The sequence below is a fragment of the Telopea speciosissima genome, chromosome 2 (assembly GCF_018873765.1).
Source record: "Telopea speciosissima isolate NSW1024214 ecotype Mountain lineage chromosome 2, Tspe_v1, whole genome shotgun sequence".
NCBI lineage: Eukaryota > Viridiplantae > Streptophyta > Magnoliopsida > Proteales > Proteaceae > Telopea > Telopea speciosissima.
Window position 1 is genome coordinate 13573122 of NC_057917.1, and position 20977 is coordinate 13594098.

The window sequence follows — 20977 nt, forward strand, 5'->3', positions numbered from 1 at the left end:
TTTAAGCTAAGAGCGAGTAAAAATGAATTTTCAAAATAATTTGAAAGTGATTAATCAATATGTCATTATCAAAAGTTTTCATTGTCTATGCACATTTTTCATGTACACGTGTGAAATGATAGGATATATCATCATTGAGAAAAAAAAAGTGTTAATATACTAAAAGGGCAAAGGAGTAATGTTACAAATTATTTGGCGCCCCTTAAAAAAAAATGACTGGAATAATTAGCGTTCTCCCTTGATGAAATGATGATGAGTGTATTTTGACCGTTAGGATTAGACAAGAAATTCAAAACACCACACAAGTGTCACTGTTTTTATTTCTTGTTACCCATGTGTTGCTTTCAGTAGCCCCAAACGGGGAAACTATTTTGACAAAAGTCAACACCTCATAATTAAGAGCTCATGAGTTCAAATCTCCTTGGAACCTACATATCGAAGACAAAAAAAGGTGTTGTTTGTTGGGATGATGAAATTTCATGCTCATTAACCATTAGAGCACGACTCTAGCTTACTAATGCTAAATAAATGACAAACAATTAAGAAAACTGAAAAGTTTGATCGATGTAGCATATCTACTGGTATTGGTAGACTATACATCCACTTGATAATCGATTCATATTCATATATATATATATATATATATATATATATATATATATATATATATATATATGAGAAAAGTTTTCTATGGAGAAGGGTATCGCCCATGCTCAGACACAACACAATGGGAGGAAATGATCGTCTCACCCCCTATGAAAGACAGAAATTCCACCCCCATGATGCTTCTGTATATGCTCTCATTGTCCTCCACATGCATGCAAGGACCACACTCCCCCTATATATACATATAGAAAGTAGAGCTATTACATTTCATTGTTATGGTTAGATCTTACTCTCTTTTTCTTCCTTGGGTAGCTAGAAACCTGGCCCCAGGGCCAAGTAAGGCCCCACAACCCATGTGGACCAGGAAAACCCAAGGCCCATGTGCAAGTGGCCCCGGGGTAGGAGAAGAGTCTGAATCTCTACTTGTTGAGGTGGGTCCCTTGCTGACTTAGCTACTACCCCTTGTGGTTAATTGATCTTTACTAACTTTGGTTTAAAAGGAGAATGTCATATTAATCTCAACTCAAGGTGAATAAAAAAGGTTAGGTTAAGGAAGATGGTTCCTTGACTTGACTAAAAGAGATCCTTTGTTTTAAGGATGACTTCCTGTTCTTTTACTGTGTTTGCCCTCCAATATAGAAGAAGAATACAAAATAGTCCATCTGTTGTTAGCTTTAGCTTACATGATAAACACAAGGCTTAATTAAACACCAAGAATAATCTATTTCTAATCCATCTAGAGATAATTATATTGGGATTGTTAAGTCTTAATTGGTGAGTCTGGTTGTGTTTACAATGATTCTTAAATATTTGTGTATGTATGAGAAACATATATTCTATGATTACAGTAGGTAGCCCATCAATTTAAACCTTAATTATTTTTTGATATAATAAGAGACACTTGGGCTCTAACTACTCAACTAATTGTTTCCTCACAAATTAGAAGCATATATCTCCATGGGCATCTATGTTCTTTAAAGCCTTAAATCTTGTCTTCCAATACAAGATCAAAGACAGCAATGACACCCAAAAAAGCATAATCTAAAAAATATATAACACAAATATAATAAGATTAGAGAGTATATATTAACAAAATGAGTTTAACTATTAGGCCCTAATCTCCACATCATCAATGTGCCTTTCTATTGTTATCCCAAGATTATAAAAACTTTAAATTAATTAAGTTTCATTAAGGGCAGGTCTGATTCTATATATTGTTGTTTCTTAGCCTTAAAAAAAATAAATCTATATATTGTTGAGGATTCATATGAAAGGCCATACATTTTGTGATCTTGATGAATAATTCTCTCACTGCAAGTTGTTAACGTATAGAAAAGATCCCAATAGAAAGAGTAAAACTCAACTCAACTCGACTCAACTTTAAGTTGTAGTTTTCCCAACTAAATGGGATCATTACATGGATCTTCCTTTCACTGCCGAGCTCTTTAAAAATTATAATAGTTGTCAGCCCAAAACATCAAAGATATCGTAGTCATCATTTTTCTTTCACATTATATTATCAACACAAGCGATAAATAAATGAGAAAAGATTCTTATGCTGACAAGTGTGGGGACCTTCTCACATGACCTCTCACATCCTAACTATGTGGATCCACACTGACATTCTCTCTCCTCCCTGATCATGGGAGTTCCCTTATTGACGAAACAGTTTCATGTGTTGTGACTGGTGTGTAGCATCGGAGATACCTCTCACATTGGCAGCATGGTAAACCCCCAAAATAAATATCATTGTTCCCCCACCCCTGGGGACCGGCCTCCTCCCATGATCTCTCACATCCTGACCATGTGGAACCCATATTGACATTCTCTCTCCCCCCTAATCATGGGAGTTCCCTTATTGACGAAATAGTTTCATGCGTTGTGACTGATGTGTAGTGTAGGAGATACCTCCCACACTGGCGGCATGGTAAACCCCCAAAATAAATAAATAAATATCATTGCTCCCCACCCCACTCCCCTCCCCCCCCCCCAAAAAAAATGACTACCTTCAAAATATAAGATACAAAGTGATCCTAATCATATTCGGCTTTCCTCCAGCTGTGGCGGGAGCTGGAGGATCTAGTCAAGCAAAAACAGGTGTGTTTGGGTCATTTTACAACGCTCCCCCTATGAAATAACCGAAATCCCCCTGTTTTTGCTGGGCTGGATCCTCCAACTCCCGCCACGGCTGGAGGAGAGCCAGGTCTGTCCTAGTCTCCATTTCCTTCTTTTTCAAGTAATTATGTGTCTCAACATTATAATAAGTATAAAACAAGTCTCATAAAGGGCAAGATTGAATCTATTGTTGAAGATTCATTATGAGAGGTGAAAGCGATATGTGTTTAGAAATAATAATGCTAATTAACCCTACAAGCACGTTATTGCTTAGACACCTTTGCAGTGTCAACTTGGGTTTATATATAGCAATTAAATGGAGTTAATTACATGGATCCTCCTTTCACCATTAAGTTCTGTTGAAAACCAAATTAAATTTCAATCCATTGCATCCAACAGAAAGAGTGATATTAATTCTTGAATTATGTTACTCATCATCAGTAAGACCAATTTATATGTTTAAGATATAAACCATGACTTGCATAATTCTAATTTATTCACCAAAATATTGGTTATGTTCATGGAAATGAGATTGAAATCTAAGATTTATCCTAGAAAGCTTTTTTTAATTAGAAATTTATATGAAATTAGTTTCTTATACTCTTCTATTCATGTATCAATTTTAAAAAATAGTTGATGTAGATCCCATTCTCCTCTAACAAGTATGAAATGTTTCTATACCTCAAAAAAAAAATTTTGAAATTCTAATTTAAAAATCACTTCACCGCGTGGCAAAAGTAGAATACTCTTTTTATTTATTTATTTATGTTTGATGTTTAAAATCAATATTTAAACTATTTAAAAACATAAGGTTTTTTTATTTTTTCCTTTGCTTTGTTTGTTTCGGCATAAAAATTTACCTGAAAAATTTTATCACTTCAAAAATTTGACTTATAAAATTTTACATGTGTAAAAGTTTTCTGATGCTTGTTTTCTGGTGGAAACAAACATTGAAAAACTTTTCAACATATAAAATTTTATATTTACGAAGTAAAATTTACCGTGTAAAATTTTTCAGGTAAAATTTTACACTGAAACAAACGGAGCGAGAGTCCATGTATTTGTACATAACTATGGTTTTGTTCCAAGATTTTTCTTTTGTTGGAACAAAATCAAAGCTTAATTACTTTGTGATATTAAAATTCATATAACATTGGTTACTTCAAGAGGAAGTGAATTTATATATAATAAGATCCAATAGAGAAGAGAAACACTTTGGTTGGAATTCTCAAACAATTTTCAGTAATTTCAAACATCTATTTTTGTCAATGCTCTTAAACCTCGTATTATTTCTAACCAAACTGTGTTTTACAAACCTTATACAAATCTTGTTTGAGAAGTCTACTTGTATTGATGCCTTACACATGAGGGTTATTACAAACAAACAAATTATTTAATTTCTCTTTCTCATTTGATTTCCTTTCCAATTGTTTCAAAAGAAATACAAGCATCATACTTCAATCTCCCTAATTCATGTGTCAAATTTCAATTCAAAAGGGCTTTATAGTATGACATAAGTTGAACCCCCTTTTTTTTTACAAAAAGGAAAAAAAAAGAGGAAAAAGAGAAAAAAAAAAAAAAGAAGTGAAACAATCATATAAATAAGAGAAAATTACTTGGGCACCCCCTATATTATGGCCTAATTACTTAGTCTCCCCAACGTTTGAAACAATTACTTGAACATCCCCTGCAGCTTACCATTTCTTTCAAGTAACCCTGTCCGTTAGTCAGTAACCATTACCATGGGTTAAATATTTTGTAAATGCCTAAACTACCCTTAAGGTGTAGTGAAGTGACATATTTGCCCCCCCCTTCTCTTTCTTCTTTTTCTTCTTATTCTTCTTCTTCTTCTTCTTCTTCTTCTTCTTCTCCTTCTTCCTCCTGCAACCAAAAAAAAAAAAACCAACAGCCATGGCTGCTGTTTCAAAAACCATTAGGGGCTCCTCGCTTTCTCCCTCCCTTTCTCCACTCTATCTCCCCCACTCCCTACAGCACCCCCCGCCACTTACTGTGCTCCCTCCCTGCTATGAGCACCCTGGCCGGAAAGACCACTCACACCCCCTACTGCTCTGCACCGTGAACCCTCAGACCTTTGCCTCTTGCACTTGTGCCTCTCGACCTTTGCCTCCCCTCCCCCAATTCAAAACAGAAATCTAATGAGACATCGAAATCAAAATCTCCAAATCCACCAGAGTTGTAAATCAGTCCCCTCTATTTTCTACTCTCTCGTCTCCTCTTCTTTCTAGAGCTCTAGTTCGACCACGGATTGATGAATCCACCATAGTCCGATCATCGGCGAATGATGAATACACCATTGTAGTCTGTTCAGACATCATGTAAACCCCCACTGCCTCACTCCATCTTTAACTATTTGACTAGCTATTTTAACAGATTTCTTGCTTCAAATGAGGGGAGTTGTTTATTCTGAGTTCTCTGCAAGTCCGACCGACCACTCAGTTGTTCAGGAAGCCAAGTGGGAAAGGACCGTGGGTTTGGTGCAATTTATTCTGGATTTAGATTGAATCGAAAATCAGGGAACCGCAAAGTTCAGGTCTCAATCTCTCATAGTATCTTCACGCACAACCATGGCTGCCGGTTTTTTCTTTTTGGTTGCAGGAAGAAGAAGGGTAAATTGGTAATTTTAATTTTACTATTTTCTACTGAATAACTGATAAGGGTAAAATAGATATTTTCATTTAAACACTAACAACAGACTAACACCATCAAGTTTCGGGAGGTGTCAAGTAATTGTTTCAAATGTTGGTAATCGTAAGCAAAATGACCATAGTACAGGGGGTGTCTAAGTAATTTTCTCTATAAATAAGTTAGGAGAAAGTTCCCTTAACCACATAGTGCTGAATGCTGATACCCTACCACAAGCATCTGAAGCCCCGCAGTGAATGAATTCCCATTCACCGTGGCTTAAGGAATACTTGGTCCAATAAGTAATGCATGATTTTGTGTGTCTTGAAACAAAGGGGGGTGGGGATTTTAGTGGAAGCTTCTAGGAAATTATAAATTGATTTGTTTCTTCATTTATGATTTGAGGGAATGTTTTCATACATGTCCGTTTGTGCGTGGCGGACGACAATACGTTTAATACGGGTCTTTTAGTAATTTCGACCAACCAATTATCCCAATTCAACAATCTTCTATGCGACTGTGCACAAAAAACTTTTACCTATTATTTATTTGATCATTTTTTTTTCTTTTAGTTTTCTTAACTTATTCTATAACTTATGAACTCTTATTTAATAGTAAGATTAGCTTATTCTTAATGATCAGAGCTTGAAAAGCCAGCCATTAACAACAAATGATAGATATTGGAGTTGAAAACAATTGATGAATGCTAATCATCAATTATAGACATTGGGTGACCACAAGACTTAATTAGAATTTATTTTTTCTTATCATATGCAAATTAAAGATTCTGAAAAGAAATTTATCTTATCTTTTATGGAATGAACATTGGGATTACATATACTCCCCCATTGGCCGGCAAGGTGGTCTCCACATCTACCTACATAGCCATTTTGGGTGGCACTCTAAATACATGCCAGTAGAACCCATGCCCTTTTACTCATCTATCAAAAGTTTAAATGAGCTTTACCACGTGGCAAAAGCCAAATCTTCGTTGTTCATTTTGCTTCAAAAAATCAATATTTAAAAGAATTTCTATTGATACCATTCAAGGCATTAAATAATTTAAACTTTACTTTTTTACCTTGATATAAATTTTTTTTTCTAATGAAAGAAAGAGAACACCTACTATATGGTCCTGTGCAGTGCATGGCTCCTGTGCTTAGAAATAGGACCGTATGAAATGACCGTCGTGCCTTACGGATTTCTGCATTTTCATGGGGGTGTAACGATCATTTTGCGTGGCCCTGTATTTAGATGTAGGGTTATCGACCGCACGCGATCAAATAACATTCTTTCTCCCTATTTTACATGTATACTCGACAAATGTGTACGAAAATGATAGTTTTTTTATAATAATATAATTATAAATACTTTCAAATTATTTTTAGAAAACTATTTTATATCCTTAACATAAAGAACTTTTAAGAATAAAACAAGGGGCAACTAAAAAAAGGTGTCAAGTTCTAAATACACCTATAGAGGTGTCATTTTAGACAATCTCATATTTAATTAAATTATTTAAAGATGAAAAATACTCTTTGAAGTGGCATATTCTTATTGTACTAGGTGGAATGATGATGTGATAATTTTAATAAAAAATCAATATTTAAAAAATCTTCAAATAAAATAGAAACAATTCATTGAAAATATATAAAAAAAACATTATATATAAATTAACAAGGGTCCTTCAAGGCATCACTAGGCCCTTGTGAAGTATAATGCTTCACTATTTACCACTTGTACATGGGTTAATCCATGTTGTAGATGACTCCACATACATCTCAATGACAAATGGACTTATCCATGTACTACTATGTGACAAATAGTAAAATGTTGTACTGTGACAAATAATATAGTGACAAGGAAAATACCCTATAAACAAATTAACACGTGTTTACATACCTCTTAACAAATTCGTATGATTTGATAAGTCCATTGGTCTACCAAAAAAAAAACAAGATAAGTCTATCGGAGATTTTTAGGGGAGTGTCCCCTCAATGTGAGGCCAGTTACAAAATGATTTACGTTTTCTTTTTCATTTAATTTTCTTCAACTACACTATTTCTCAACAGCGCCTACTATACGATTAAAGAAAAATGTGATTGCATGTTTTGATTGAAACCTACCGACGGATGTATATTGTCATATATGAAATGGAAAATGTGGAGAAAGCATAGTAATTTGTTGGGATTTGGATCCTCTATGGCCTGGGGCTGAGCGGTCATCATGTTGTGCTCAACCCACAGGCCGCCATATGGATTATATACCAATCTAATGATTGATAGATGAGCTCAATTCAAAACTTAAAATTATCGTTCAAAATTTAAAAATGTCAAACAATCATCTATCAACCATTGGATTAGTATAAAATCCACGTGGTGACCTGTGGGTTGAGCGCAGCACGATGACTGCTCAACCCAGGCCGCAGAGGATCCAAATCCAATTTGTTGTCAATGGTTGTCAATGTAAAATCCATTGGCTGCCACGCATGCTGGTCCCTACGTTTCCATGCAGAGAATAATTCCTCATTTTTATATATCATCACGTTGATTGGTCAAAGGGTCGCCCATGCGGCATTCTGTCATGTTTCTCTCATTCTTTTCCAACCTGTGCGACTTCAAAATAACGATTCTCTTTCAATCTTTACCGACAAAAAATGGGGAAAATATTCCCAGTTGAAGGTACTATTCTTTTTGTTAATCTTATCAAAAGAAAAAGAAAAAAATAATAAAAAACCCTATTAAAAACCCTATTCTTTCTCATAGTTTTATCTTTGCAAGATCAATGATAAGATGGCGTGCACAACAATATGCACACTAATGTCATAATGACTATTATTCCTAGATTATATTATGGAAAAAAGAACATTGTCTGGTTGTATACTTTGTGTCCACACACAAGGGAGGTAAAATGACTACCACACCCTTCCTGTTGGATGTCCAAACATGCTAGCTCATTGTCCCTCGCATTGGTGCAAGGATCATGCAATCGACCCTTCCCCTTATAATAGTTTGGGAAAAAAAAATGGTGCCTAATTGCATGAAGCCTACACCCAGACATAGGAGCATTTGAAATCACCATCTCACTCCTTGTAGAATAAAAAATCTCACCATATTGTTGCTTCTGTGCGTGTTCTTATTAGCCACAAATCGTTATCCCCTCCAATTCGCTGTCCACTCCAATTTCCTCCAATTCCTCACATAGGAGCTGAAATGACCACCCTACTCCCTGCCCGAACACACTACCCAGGGTGGAGTAGGGTGGTCATCTCCGCTCCTATGTGATGAATTGGAGAAAATTGGAGCAGACAGCGAATTGAAGGTGATAATTATTCTATTGGCCACAGTCCTGATGCAGGGTCACACAACTTAACAGGATCTCTTAGCCTTATAATTTTTTGGGGTGCTGTTCTCTGTGCCATAGTGCAGTCTGTGCCCAGGCACATGGGGTTGGGCGTAATGATCACCCTGCCCCCTGCACAGGCTGCCCATGTACCTAGGCATAGGCTGCGCTATGGCATAGAGAACATTCTCCCTTATTTTTTACACTCGGTTGATGTAGTAGTGTAGGAGATTTTCTAACACTGACGTCGTGGGGAAACAGAGAATATGAGGTGGCTCATCATCTCATCATCACAAGTCTGTCTCTTTCCCACCCTTCAATTCCACTGGACCACTCGCTCAGTCACTCCCTCCCAAACATGCCGACGGCAATCCCCTTGCTACGTAACTCATGACGTCATCTTTCCTGACTTCCCCACCCAATAATATTAATTAAACATATATAAACACAAAGGAATATATTATCCATCCCTATCCATATTTAGGGAGATGATATGAAAAGAAACACCAAAATTATATCTTAATGAAAATCTATTTTTAATGGGAATTTAAAAATTTGCCAAACAATCTCTCTCTCGCTATCTCCCCACCAAATCGGATCCGCAGCCACTGCCACTCTCAAGTTTAATAAGGGTGTCAAAATCAAATTGAAACTGAGTCGAGCCGTTTAAATTAAAACCATGAAATTATTTAATTTTGATTTCAAAATTGATACTATTTAACTAAAAGTTTAAATTGAATCAACCATTTAAATCAACAATAAACTGTTTAAAATTGACTAATATATACATAGTAAATTAATTCATTTCATAAAAGAATAAACAATAAATAACTATAAAATTAAAATTACTAAAAACATATAAATTGCTATAATCTTACAATGAATAAAGAAAACATATAATAATATACAATTCAATTCAAATAGTAAATTTAAATAATAAAAAAAAAATAAATAAATAAACTGATAAACTGTTTAGTAAACGATTCAAGTTTCGTTGCATAAAACCATCTAATTAAACTATTTGGTTTCGATTTATCCCCAGAAACATATTGAATTGAACCAAATCAAATCAATCGGACAGTTTAATACCTTTACTTATGATATGTGTATTTTGTAGAAAATTTATCTTCCAACCGTCCACCCAACACTTGAAAAGATAAAATGATGCTATTGTACGTTAATGTTTTTATAATTAAATTCTTAAGTATGATGCCCTGGACGATACTTCGCATTTGAAAAGATAAAAATCTGTGTATTGTGTAGTCAGTCCAGGGAAGCCTCAAGCAGCTGAGATGTAGGGGAGGGGTGGGGAGTTCTGCCTAATCCATGAGTGATGTGAGTGGTGACATAACAGCTAGATTGGTGGGTGTGTCGGATAACCATGCATGTACAGCCGAGGTCGGAGTTGAGGCTTGAGAGAGAGAGAGAGAGAGTTAAAATTGTAGTCACAGTTGGTCATGAAACTAAAATTAGTCGCAGATTGGTTGCCGACCATTGGAGAAAAAGAATATTAGAATTAAGTCTTCTTCTTGACATTCAGACCAATTTAATAAGACACCTAATAATAAACTATTTATTAGCTCGCTCTCTCTCTCTATCTCTCTCTCTCTCAAGCCTCATCACCACCCTGTGTCACTGTGTCAGTACTTCAAGTGCCGACCATACTTAATCCACTCTTTCTTTCACTCTCTCTCTCTCACAAGAGAATCCTTTGTTTGGGTTGGCTTTGGACTGAAGAAATATTCAAATTGAAGATTCCACGACACACAGAAAGAAAGAGAGAGAGAGAGGAAGAAGAAGAAGAAAGACAAGACAGGGAGGTTTGAATATTTTGATTGGTGGAACCTAACTCATTAAATTTCAACATTTATATTTAAAATAAAAACCGTACTCGTTCTTGTTTTTCTATTGTTTAGACTTTGTAGTAGAGAGGGTCATTGCCTTTTCTCCATTTTCTACTTTATCCTTTCTATCCTCTCTATCTATCCTGCTTTCTCCCCTATTTTCAAGACCTGCCTACCTGTAACCCTTCATTTATTATCTTATCATAAAGTCATTACATGCATGAACCCATCTCTCTCTCTCTACAAAGAGAGGGGGGAAAGAAAGAAAGAAAGAAAGAAAGAAAGAAAGAAAGAAAAACAAAAAAAGTGGTAGACTAGTAGGAGGGTGGTAGGTCCCTCCAAACTCCATATGACAAGAAGGATACATGACCATGCATGCAGAAGTGTGCAGAGAGAGAGAGAGATCATCAGCCAGCTATGGAGATAGAGAGCTCCTGAAGTCCTTCACCTCTTCTTTAGAATTTAAATTCTAAGTAGTAGTAGTAGTAGTACCATCACATGAAACAAGAGATAGGACAGATCATATCAATACACATTTTCTATACGCAATATAGTTGGTTGGTTGGTCAGGAGATCTTATTTTACTAATAATGCCAGTTGTGAATTCTCAATCCCCTCTACCTCTCCTACATTGTATAGCTTCCTATATATATATAAGATAAATTATAGATCACTCCCTGGTTTTCAATCGAAACTCAGATCATTTCTTGGTTTTTGAAAAAACTCAAATGTCCTCTTCTACAGTAACGATGTTAATCTGCTGTTAGTTATTGGTGTGAAAGTACTATTTTACCTTTGTACTAAAACATTAGAATTAAATTTATAATACTACCCTTCCTTCATCTTCAACATTGGTCAAGGGTAGTTTAGGGATTTAAATTTATTTAACTGTCTGATATCATCACTTAATAGCATAAAACTAACGTTAAGGACTAACTTGTCATTTTAGGGTCTAAACCAGAGGGTGATTTGAGTTTTTTCAAAAACCAGGGGGTGATCTGAGTTTCGATTGAAAACTAGGGGGTGATCTGTAATTTATCCATATATAAATATACACATACCTCAACACAGATCTTCTACGGCACGCTGTCCTGTCCTGCCTGTGCTGCGCAAACACAAGACCGCACACAATGACCGCCTCGCTCAAACAGGGGTAAGGCGGTTAATGCGTGCTGCCTTGTATCTGTGTAGCACGACAGAACGGACAGCCCGCGTCGTAAAAGATCTGAATCCATACATAGCGTCCATCATAAATAGCTCACATGATTCTATTTTCTCTCTCCTCCTTCCTCAAAGGATTCCCTTAAGGAGTCACCATATTAATAAATAAAAATGTTTTCTTTTTCCCACTTTACATTTTATAAGAAATTATTATAACAAAGAATAATATAAGAGGTACAATGATTGTATTTGTAAAGAATAGACCTATTTATTGGAATAGACTTATAATATTGAATAAATTAAACAAGTGGTAATGAAAGCAACATATCAACAAAGAATGTGACTATGCATATGTGTCCGTAGGTATCAGACATGTCTTTCCTTATTAAAAAAATTGAAATTATTATTTATATAAATATTTTTATACATACATTCATATCTCAATAGTTTCTTATTCACAACTCTCTAGATCCAATTTAAACTACTCTTTTTTTAATTCCTTTTTTGAGCGTTTAACTGTTAATCTTTCTACCCAAAAATTTTAAAAAAGGGGAGGGGAGGTGAGGGGAGGAGAGGGGAGGGGGGGGGGGGGGTTAAACTACTAATCTACATTGAATATGGAGAAAAACTAGATAATCCTTTTTTTTTTCTTTAATAAAATGAAATTAAATTTTCAATAAGAATTAAAAATAAACAATCATACCCCAAATCCAAAGAGGAAATTTAATTAGTCACACAAAAAAAATCACTCTCCATGGTAAGAACCAAAGAAAAGAAGACCTTCGGTGAAGAGAGAATATCTTAAGCCATAGAATCTGACTTTTGGATTAGACTAGGGAAAATGTTTTCGATTTTGTATAACAAAGGGTGGGGGGAATTAAAGATGAAACTTACCTACCCATGAGATTCTCTCTCCATTTTGATCCAAGAAAAAAATTTATCCATAAAATGAAAGGGAGACCTAGAAGAAGAGGACAATTCTCAACAATATTCATATACCCAACTTCACTTTCAAGGACTTTCAAGGACTTCCAACTCAAAAGTAACTCCACAACTCCCCTAGATATGAAAAAGACCCTTACTTGTAGCATACTTGAAACTCTATTACAGCAATAGCTTCAGCCTTTTGGCAAAAAGACAAGCTTCCTTCTTAACCCTTATTGTAGCACACTTGATACTCTATCATAATAATAGCTTCAGCATTTTGGCAAAAAGACAAGCTTCCTTCTTAATTTTATACTCTTGCATATATAAAGAATCAGAGTAAAAAATCATAAAAGTCTTAACCATCACCCTTAGCCCAATTGAAAGCAGCCATGCATACATCCACAATAATAATGGATGAATTAGCATTGAAATAGATACTTGAACAAACACATCATGGCAGAAACATCTCACCAACATTTGGAAATGAATCTACATGTGATGTATAGGATATACATCAATCCTCATCAACATAGAAATAGGATCACTACTAGAAAACATACACATTCAATACAACATGGAGATCATTTATATGGACATACAAATCAATACAGAGATGAGTTTAGGTATACGTGGATCCATGGTAGAAAATTGTCTACCCCAACTCGCTTTCGCTTTTGTGCATTTGACGGTTGTCGATCTTGTTTACCTTCGTCTTTCAACTTTAAGGTTTTTAAGTTGTATATTTAGTGGGCAATGTTGACAATATATCGTGTGAGGGTCGAGATCAATCCTGCAGAATGAAATAATTAAATCTCATTTCCCATTAAAGGAGATCAGAATCAGGTCTACACATATACAAAATATTTATACTAATAAAGATGTGTCAAATAAAGTCCAATAACCTAATACGTGATCGAACTTAACTGACTACTCTTACAATAATCAACAGTCAATAATTTAATTTTATATAAATAAAAAAATAAAAAGGGACTATACTAACTAGCCCATCAAAAGGAAATCTTACATCTCTCACTAAGAGTTTTCCATATAGTCCATATTATCATATTTTTCACTTCAAGTTGGAGAACTAGCTAAGCTCTAAATGGTCCCAAACCTTATGAGATGGGTTCCACTCTAGAGTGGAAATTTTATATAGCACCCACAGGTAATTGTGTGGAGGCTGGACCAGGTTCTAGTACGAGAAACAGTTACATGTCGCCACATGATGCACATGTGGAACTCTAGGATTTCATATGTACGTCATTTGATGTACGAGAATGGTTCTCATACGAGAATCTGAACCATACGAGAATCTAAATCATTCTCATGACTTGACAAGGGAGGAGGAGGAGGAGGAGGAGAAAAAGAAGAAGAAGAGCCATCCATTTCAAAGATACCAAAAATGTGTATCAATATGTTTGTCAAGAGATACGTGCCGCCCAAGAAACCTTTTACCAAAGACTAATGAAGTGGATACAATCAAAACTATTAACTCTCCTCAGAACATTAATCATCATGGGGCACGGTTCTGTCCAGTCACTGGACATACATATCCAGTGAGAAAAAATAGAGAGAGGGAACCACACTCCTCCAAGGGGAACCCACAACCCCACCTCCCCTCTCTGTTTCCTTTCAAATGGATTGGTCAGAGACTTGAGAGGATTCTTATGCTAATCATAATGTAGGATTATAATATAGAAAAGGAAGTCCACAAAAGAAGAAGTTTCCTCATTATGGTTATAATCTTAGGAAGACCAAAGAGGTTGAAAATAAATTAAGGAATGGCAGGGACATCATAAGTAAGGATATTCAAAGGGTTACTCCATTGGGTAGTTCTTCAAAAAAAAAAATTTCTTTTTTGGTAAGAGTTTTTCCACTTTTTTTTTTCTTTCAATTTAAGCCCCCCTTTGTTTCAAAACTGGTAAAGGTACCAAGATTCTCTGTAGTACCGGCGGGGCGTCGGTGCACATCAGACGACATAATAGAGGCCAGGTGGCACACATGGCACACATGGCCTCTGTTGTGCCGCCGGATGTGCACCGCCGCCCCATCGGTACTACAGAGAATTTTAATACATACTGCCCCATTCAAGCCATTTTTCATGTTCTTCCTCTCTTAAAGATTTTTATCCACATGCCAATTTTCAAGCCATAGATATTTTCTGAAACTTGTTGTGAATCCTCTCCTAAGTGGTTTGATTACATTTTTCCTGATTCTTGCCAAATGTGTTAAGAAATTGGATCTTTCCTCTCTTAAAAAAATGTTTTTTTTTCCCTCATTTTCTTTTAAGGGTGGAGGGTTGTTCACTTCATATAAATTGGTCCCCTAAATCTTTGTATGTGATGAGCTAATATCCCCTTAAAATAATAAAAGAAAAAAACATATAATGGTTGAATCGTGTAAAGAGAATGTGAAATGAAAGAAAAATATAAAGGAATTTAATGGTCCCAATTTAGCTACAAATCTATCAATTATAATAATACATTAACGACTCTAGTTCCTTCCCTTCTTTTTACCCACCACAAATAAACAAATAAATATTGGTTAATTAATATATTAATTATATTATATGTAGGATTCTTCTACTTTGGGCATAGGGTATGACCTTCTTTCACCTAGCAAGAAGTTTCATCAATTTATTTAAAGTAAAAAAAAAAGTGATTTTCATAAGCTTGTCAAAATCAAGGTCTTAAAATTTATGTTTTTTTTTTGGTGAAAAATATTTATATATCTTTAGAACTTTGGTTGATGGCCTAGTGGTGGACCCCACATTGATTTATCATGTCATAACAATCTCTTCTGGAGTTTCAAAATGGATTAATTTCTACCCTTTGAAGCTACAACCCTGCCAATCATTTGGTTCGTTATAGAGGGGTTGTTGAAACAGGAGCCCTTGTGATTAGATGTTCTTATAAATAAAAAACTTAGATGCATGACCCACTAATCAAAAAAATGATATTATTGTTGACATTAGACCCTTTGATTATCTTAATTAAATGTTTGGATTTAACTAATTGCCTATTAATAGTTGTGTTATTAGGAAGTCCATAGTGATTATGCATGGGGTAGTAAGCATTGTAGATCTGAAGAAATAGAGATGTTTTGGGGTCCTAATTATATTTTCCCAAAAACCCCCAAAAGCTTTGTTGGTTTGGAGCAACATGAGTCAAAAGAATGAAAGTGAGTTGCCTGGCTTCTTTATGGGAATATTACAACATTCCAGACAGGCCCTATAGCTTAGCTAGGGTTGCAGCACAAGGTGCACATGTTAATTATTGATCCAAATATATCACTAAATTGTCTGTTTCCAAGGATTCTAATCCTTCATTCAAGTTTATTTTTCTTTATTAATTAATCCCTAATCATCTTTGGACACTAAAGTTTCATTTACTCTTGTTATTAATTTAAATGTGAAGCAGTAGATTAGAATGTTTCAGAAGATAAATATAAGTTTTCATTACAGAAATCATTATTTTGGTGTTGCTCATCAAATGGGTAGATCCTCATTTTATGGGAAACCAATAAAATCTAGCCCAAGTTGTGGTGTTTCACAATGAATGTGCTTAGATCAGTTTGTTCTTTTGTGAAGAATTTGGACTTTGGTTCATAAGAATAAGAAGCCATATGCAAGGTATGGGGATGTTAAGGACTTTCTTTTTTGACTTATCCGTGGATATCTCAACAATTTTCTCCTTTACGTGGAAGGTAAATGTGGAGCCTAAGATCTCGATCTTTCCCTCCAAAACTGACGTGGATCCTGATATCAAACCCGAGAATCCTCAGTCAAATGAGAATTTCTACGCCCCCGGCTCTGATACCATTTGTTAGGGACTTATGTAGAACTCATCCTCAAAAGCTAGCTGTTAAAGAGAAGGTGCCCAAATACCTATTTACTCACCCACATCCCAATTCATATTTGATGTGAGACTATTCTTTTTTCCCTTATGCGTGAATATCCCAGCATGGGGAAGGCCATCATGTCAAGTAATTATTACTTCACAAAGCCTGATAGTTCACCTCATGAACAAAGAAGGAAGAAAGGAAGGGCTCACAGAAGAAGATACAATGTACATGGGATTTCCATGTAGTTGTCCACAACGATTGATGTGTCAAGCTATGTGATCCACTGATTGAACAGTTTATATAGAACGTTTTCATTAAATCCAGTGGTCCACCAGCTGGTTCAGGGAGCTTTCACTGTCCCATCTTTCATGGTCTGGAAAGAAGGTCAAGGGGTTGTTGTCGTTAGGAGGAGATGTTAATTAACTTAGCCAATTCTAAGTCTAAGTTTGGGGCTTTGGATTAAAACCTGTGGGTTTCTTTGTGGTTCATACTATACATATTTCAAATTACCTTTTATGTAAAAAGGTAAATTATTATTATTGCTATAAAAGTTTGTTATTTTTTCAAATATCTAAACAGTATTTATTCTGTCAGGTGGACAAATGATACGTCCATTCCGACCGTAGTGTCACATTAGTAAAATTAATAAAGTATCTTCTATTTTTTGTGAAAAATTTATCTATAGAAAAAGAATTAATCTCAAACACATCCTCCCCCTCAAAATATTGGAGGTTGGCTGGATGGGCCAACCATCATTCTTGGTTGTAGATGGGGCTCATCTAATTGTGCCACCTGCCAAGTTCGATGGGTTTTTATCCAACAGGGGGAAATTGGATAGTGTTGAAATTTGAAGGATAGGGGTCCTTACTTACATGTCAAGTTTCATTTTGAATGGAATTGGTCACATGGCAAAACAAAGCTAAGATACTCGCACTACTGTTTATTTCTGTAATTACCCATGTTCACATTGGTGCTTCTTCCGACTCAGCCTCTGTCCCGACTCCTGACCTCTAGGTCTTGGTCTCTAAGAGACCATTGTGTTCACACCGGTGGTCCAACAAAGAGGTGTATCAAGAGGGTGCATAGACAAACATGGAGACAGTATATATTTTGAATTAAATTTTGAAATTTGACAAATCGTTCCCTAAATATATAAAAGGTACATATGTTCGATCTAAATCATTCCCTAGATATCTAACGTCAAAATTACCACATCATCCTTCCATGTGGCACAATCAGATGAAGCCATCCAGCTAGGAATCTAATGGGGTGGACCATCTAGCCAACAATTTACCTTAGTTAATTTACAGAAAAGTGACATTTTCATTAAAATTATCATAAAAATTTGTTTCAAAGAGATCACATACAACCAGTTATTTTGAACTTAATTAATACTTACTCTCTCTCTCTCTCTCTCTCTCTCTCTCTCTCTCTCTATATTTGCCTTGGCTTGCCATGAAAAAAGAAGTGTAGCTCTTATGGTAAAGTAAATCAAGATTAGTTTTAGTATATGACTTAACCTATATATAAAGTTTGGAGTTTGGACAAGTCAGTTTTGGGCGGCCCACATTTGAATCTTTTTTCAATTTCTGATTATATTTCACTACTTGGTATGTCTTTGGATACTTTTGAGAGAGAGAGAGAGTGACAGACCAAGGTTGGATATAGGGTTCCAATGTATGGGTCAGGTTTATTCAATATAGAAAGTTCCGGTATTAGTATTAGCTAATCATCAAAAAGGAGGTTAGAATAGAAGAAGTGCTTGAAATTAGAGAACTTTCCGTTGACTTGTGTATCTCTTTCTCTCTCTCTCTCTCTATAGATAATTACATCCATGGCTTCTATCCCAACTCCATAACCTACAAGTCTTCTAAATAAAAGCATCATCACACCAATACCCCAAAGCTTGTTTGGAGAGAGGCTAGCTAGAGAGGAACATCTTTAGCTTTTCCTTCAAAAGGGCTGGCTGGAGAAAGAGAAAAAAAGATCAATTTTTTAACTACTCAAGAAGGAAAATGGGGAGAGCTCCTTGCTGTGACAAAGCAAACGTGAAGAAGGGTCCATGGTCACCTGAAGAAGATTCTAAGCTCAAGGAGTTCATAGAGAAGTATGGAACTGGTGGTAATTGGATTGCTCTTCCACACAAAGCTGGTAAGATTTACTCTGAAAAAAGATTACTTACCCTTTTCTTGAAAATGGATTTTGATTTCTGGGTTACCTTTTTTTTCTTCTTTTTCCCCAAGAAATCAGATATATCTTCTTCTGATCAGTTTCTGTTTTTTCCTGTTTTTTTGTTTGTAAAACCTTGAATGGGGTTTGTTCTCTCAGGTCTGAAAAGATGTGGGAAGAGTTGCAGATTGAGATGGCTTAACTATTTAAGACCCAACATTAAGCATGGAGAATTCTCTGATGATGAAGATAGGATTATCTGTAGTCTCTTTTCTAGCATTGGAAGCAGGTAACCTTCAATTTCTTTCTCTGCAAAAGTTTCAATTTTTTCTTCTTTTTAGTCCAGATTGCTCTGTCTCTCCTTGTTCATGCATGCCAAGTTTAGATCTTCAACTAAGAGAGTTCTCAGAAATTTCTCTTCTTTCTTCTGTTTCTTCTTCTTCTTCTTATGGAACTTATTCCACCTAAGTGCAGGTGGTCAATAATAGCTGCTCACTTGCCAGGAAGGACTGACAATGATATCAAGAACTACTGGAACACTAAGCTCAAGAGGAAACTCATGGGTTTAGTCCCTCCTAATAATTCATCTTCTCAAAGAAAACCCCCTCATCAACAATCCTTCCCATCTCATCATCTTCAAAACCTATCTTCTTCATCACCATCACTATCACCTTCATCATCATATAAAGATAATAGTATTAATACCAATTACTACACTCCAACTAAATCTTTCACAAGCTCTGATCCCATTTCAATCCCACCAAATCTTTGGAGCAACACCAATCTTTCTATTACCACAAGTAATACTCCTACTACTGCTTCCCTTCTCAGAGCTCAAGAGAACTTAGTGGGTCCCATGTATCAGTACCACCAAGTGAAAGACAATTTTCTCATGTTTGGAGGTACTGCTGAACCAAGTTGCAGCTCTTCCAATGGAAGTAGCAACAACCAGATCAGCTATGGAAAAGAGATTGAATTTGAATTTGGTGGTGGTGGTGTTAATGGTGAGCAACAGCAGCAGCAGCAGCAGATGGGTCTTGGGACATATCTCTTTAATGGGGTTGAAGAAAACCACAAATTCTTCCTGGGTGGTAACAATGGAGGTCATCATGGATTTGATGGTTGGACTGAAAAACCAAATGGGTTATGGGGAGAAGCTCCATTAGAGAATGGGTTAGAGGAGATTAAGCAGCTAATTAGTACTCATGGCTGTAATAACAGTTTCTTTGTTGATGAAAACAAGACACAAGGGAGGGCCATGTACTATTGAAAACTGACACACTGACTGTTTGTAAATCAGAAAAAAGATTTGAAAGGGTATGGTGGGAGGAGACTCAGAGATCCAATTCTGTCAGGGTAAGAGAAGTAAGGAGTGAGGCAGTGAGGCAGTGAGGCAGGGTTTTTTTTTGTTGTTGTTTGAACACTTTTTAACTGTACATTGGTTAAAGTTTCCCCTTTAGCATTTCTTTTTGGGAAGTGATATGTGTTTTAGTACATTTCCACTGCACTATCAATCAGAAATTTAATGTTATGGAAACTGGAGAATACATCATCATCATCATTCAATTCAAGAATCAAACCCAAGCATGCTACTGTTCTTACTTATTTTTATGTAACTTTTGGAGTTACGAAAACTCAAGCTTAAATTTTGAGTTTTTTCTTTTCTTTATTACATTAAATAACGGGCTTAAATTAATAAATGAACAGAATATATAATTAAAAGAGAATCCTTATCTTGATCTTCTCTTTTATTTTTGTTTATTTGATTGGAAATCCAACCCTTCAAAGAACCATTTCTTAATATTGAGCTGGTTATGATCAATTTTTTACTGTTGAACTGGTGACAAGAGTCTAGTTAATAGATGATTCATTGTTTTTTGTAAAAGCTTAAAATTTTGAATCTTGAATAGGAGTAAGATCATCACCTTTACATGGAAATGAATGGGGAATTAATCCCACTTGTAGTGCAAAATATGGGCAAAAAAAAGGGGAAGCTTTTGAAAGTCCTCTGGAACAGATACTGACAGAGAATCCTTATTGGGAAGCTGTCTAAGGCTCCAAACACATATGATCACAAGATTCGATGCCTTTGAGGGAGACCAGTAATTGCTTAATTTTTTATTTTTTATTTTATTTTATTTTATTTTATTTTGTTATTGGGTCCCTCCATGCTCACAGCTCCCTTTTTTAGATTTAAAAGCTTCAGTGCCCTCCACCCCCCACTTAAAACTTATAAAAGAAAAACAAATTGGGAAGATGTATCAATCTATTGACCTCTTCAACCTTTGTTTGCATCTCTTATTTGATTGTAAGATTTCAATTGGGCT

General features: G+C 35.6%; 1 protein-coding gene across 1 annotated transcript; it reads left to right on the top strand.

Moving 5' to 3' along the window:
* Positions 1-18412: 18412 nt before the first annotated feature.
* LOC122650111 (transcription factor RAX2) lies at positions 18413-20253 on the top strand. The gene is made up of 3 exons (XM_043843417.1): positions 18413-18632; positions 18810-18939; positions 19125-20253. Exons 1-3 carry the CDS (start codon positions 18497-18499, stop codon positions 19918-19920), a joined length of 1062 nt encoding a protein of 353 aa, XP_043699352.1. The 5' UTR covers positions 18413-18496; the 3' UTR covers positions 19921-20253.
* Positions 20254-20977: the final 724 nt, after the last annotated feature.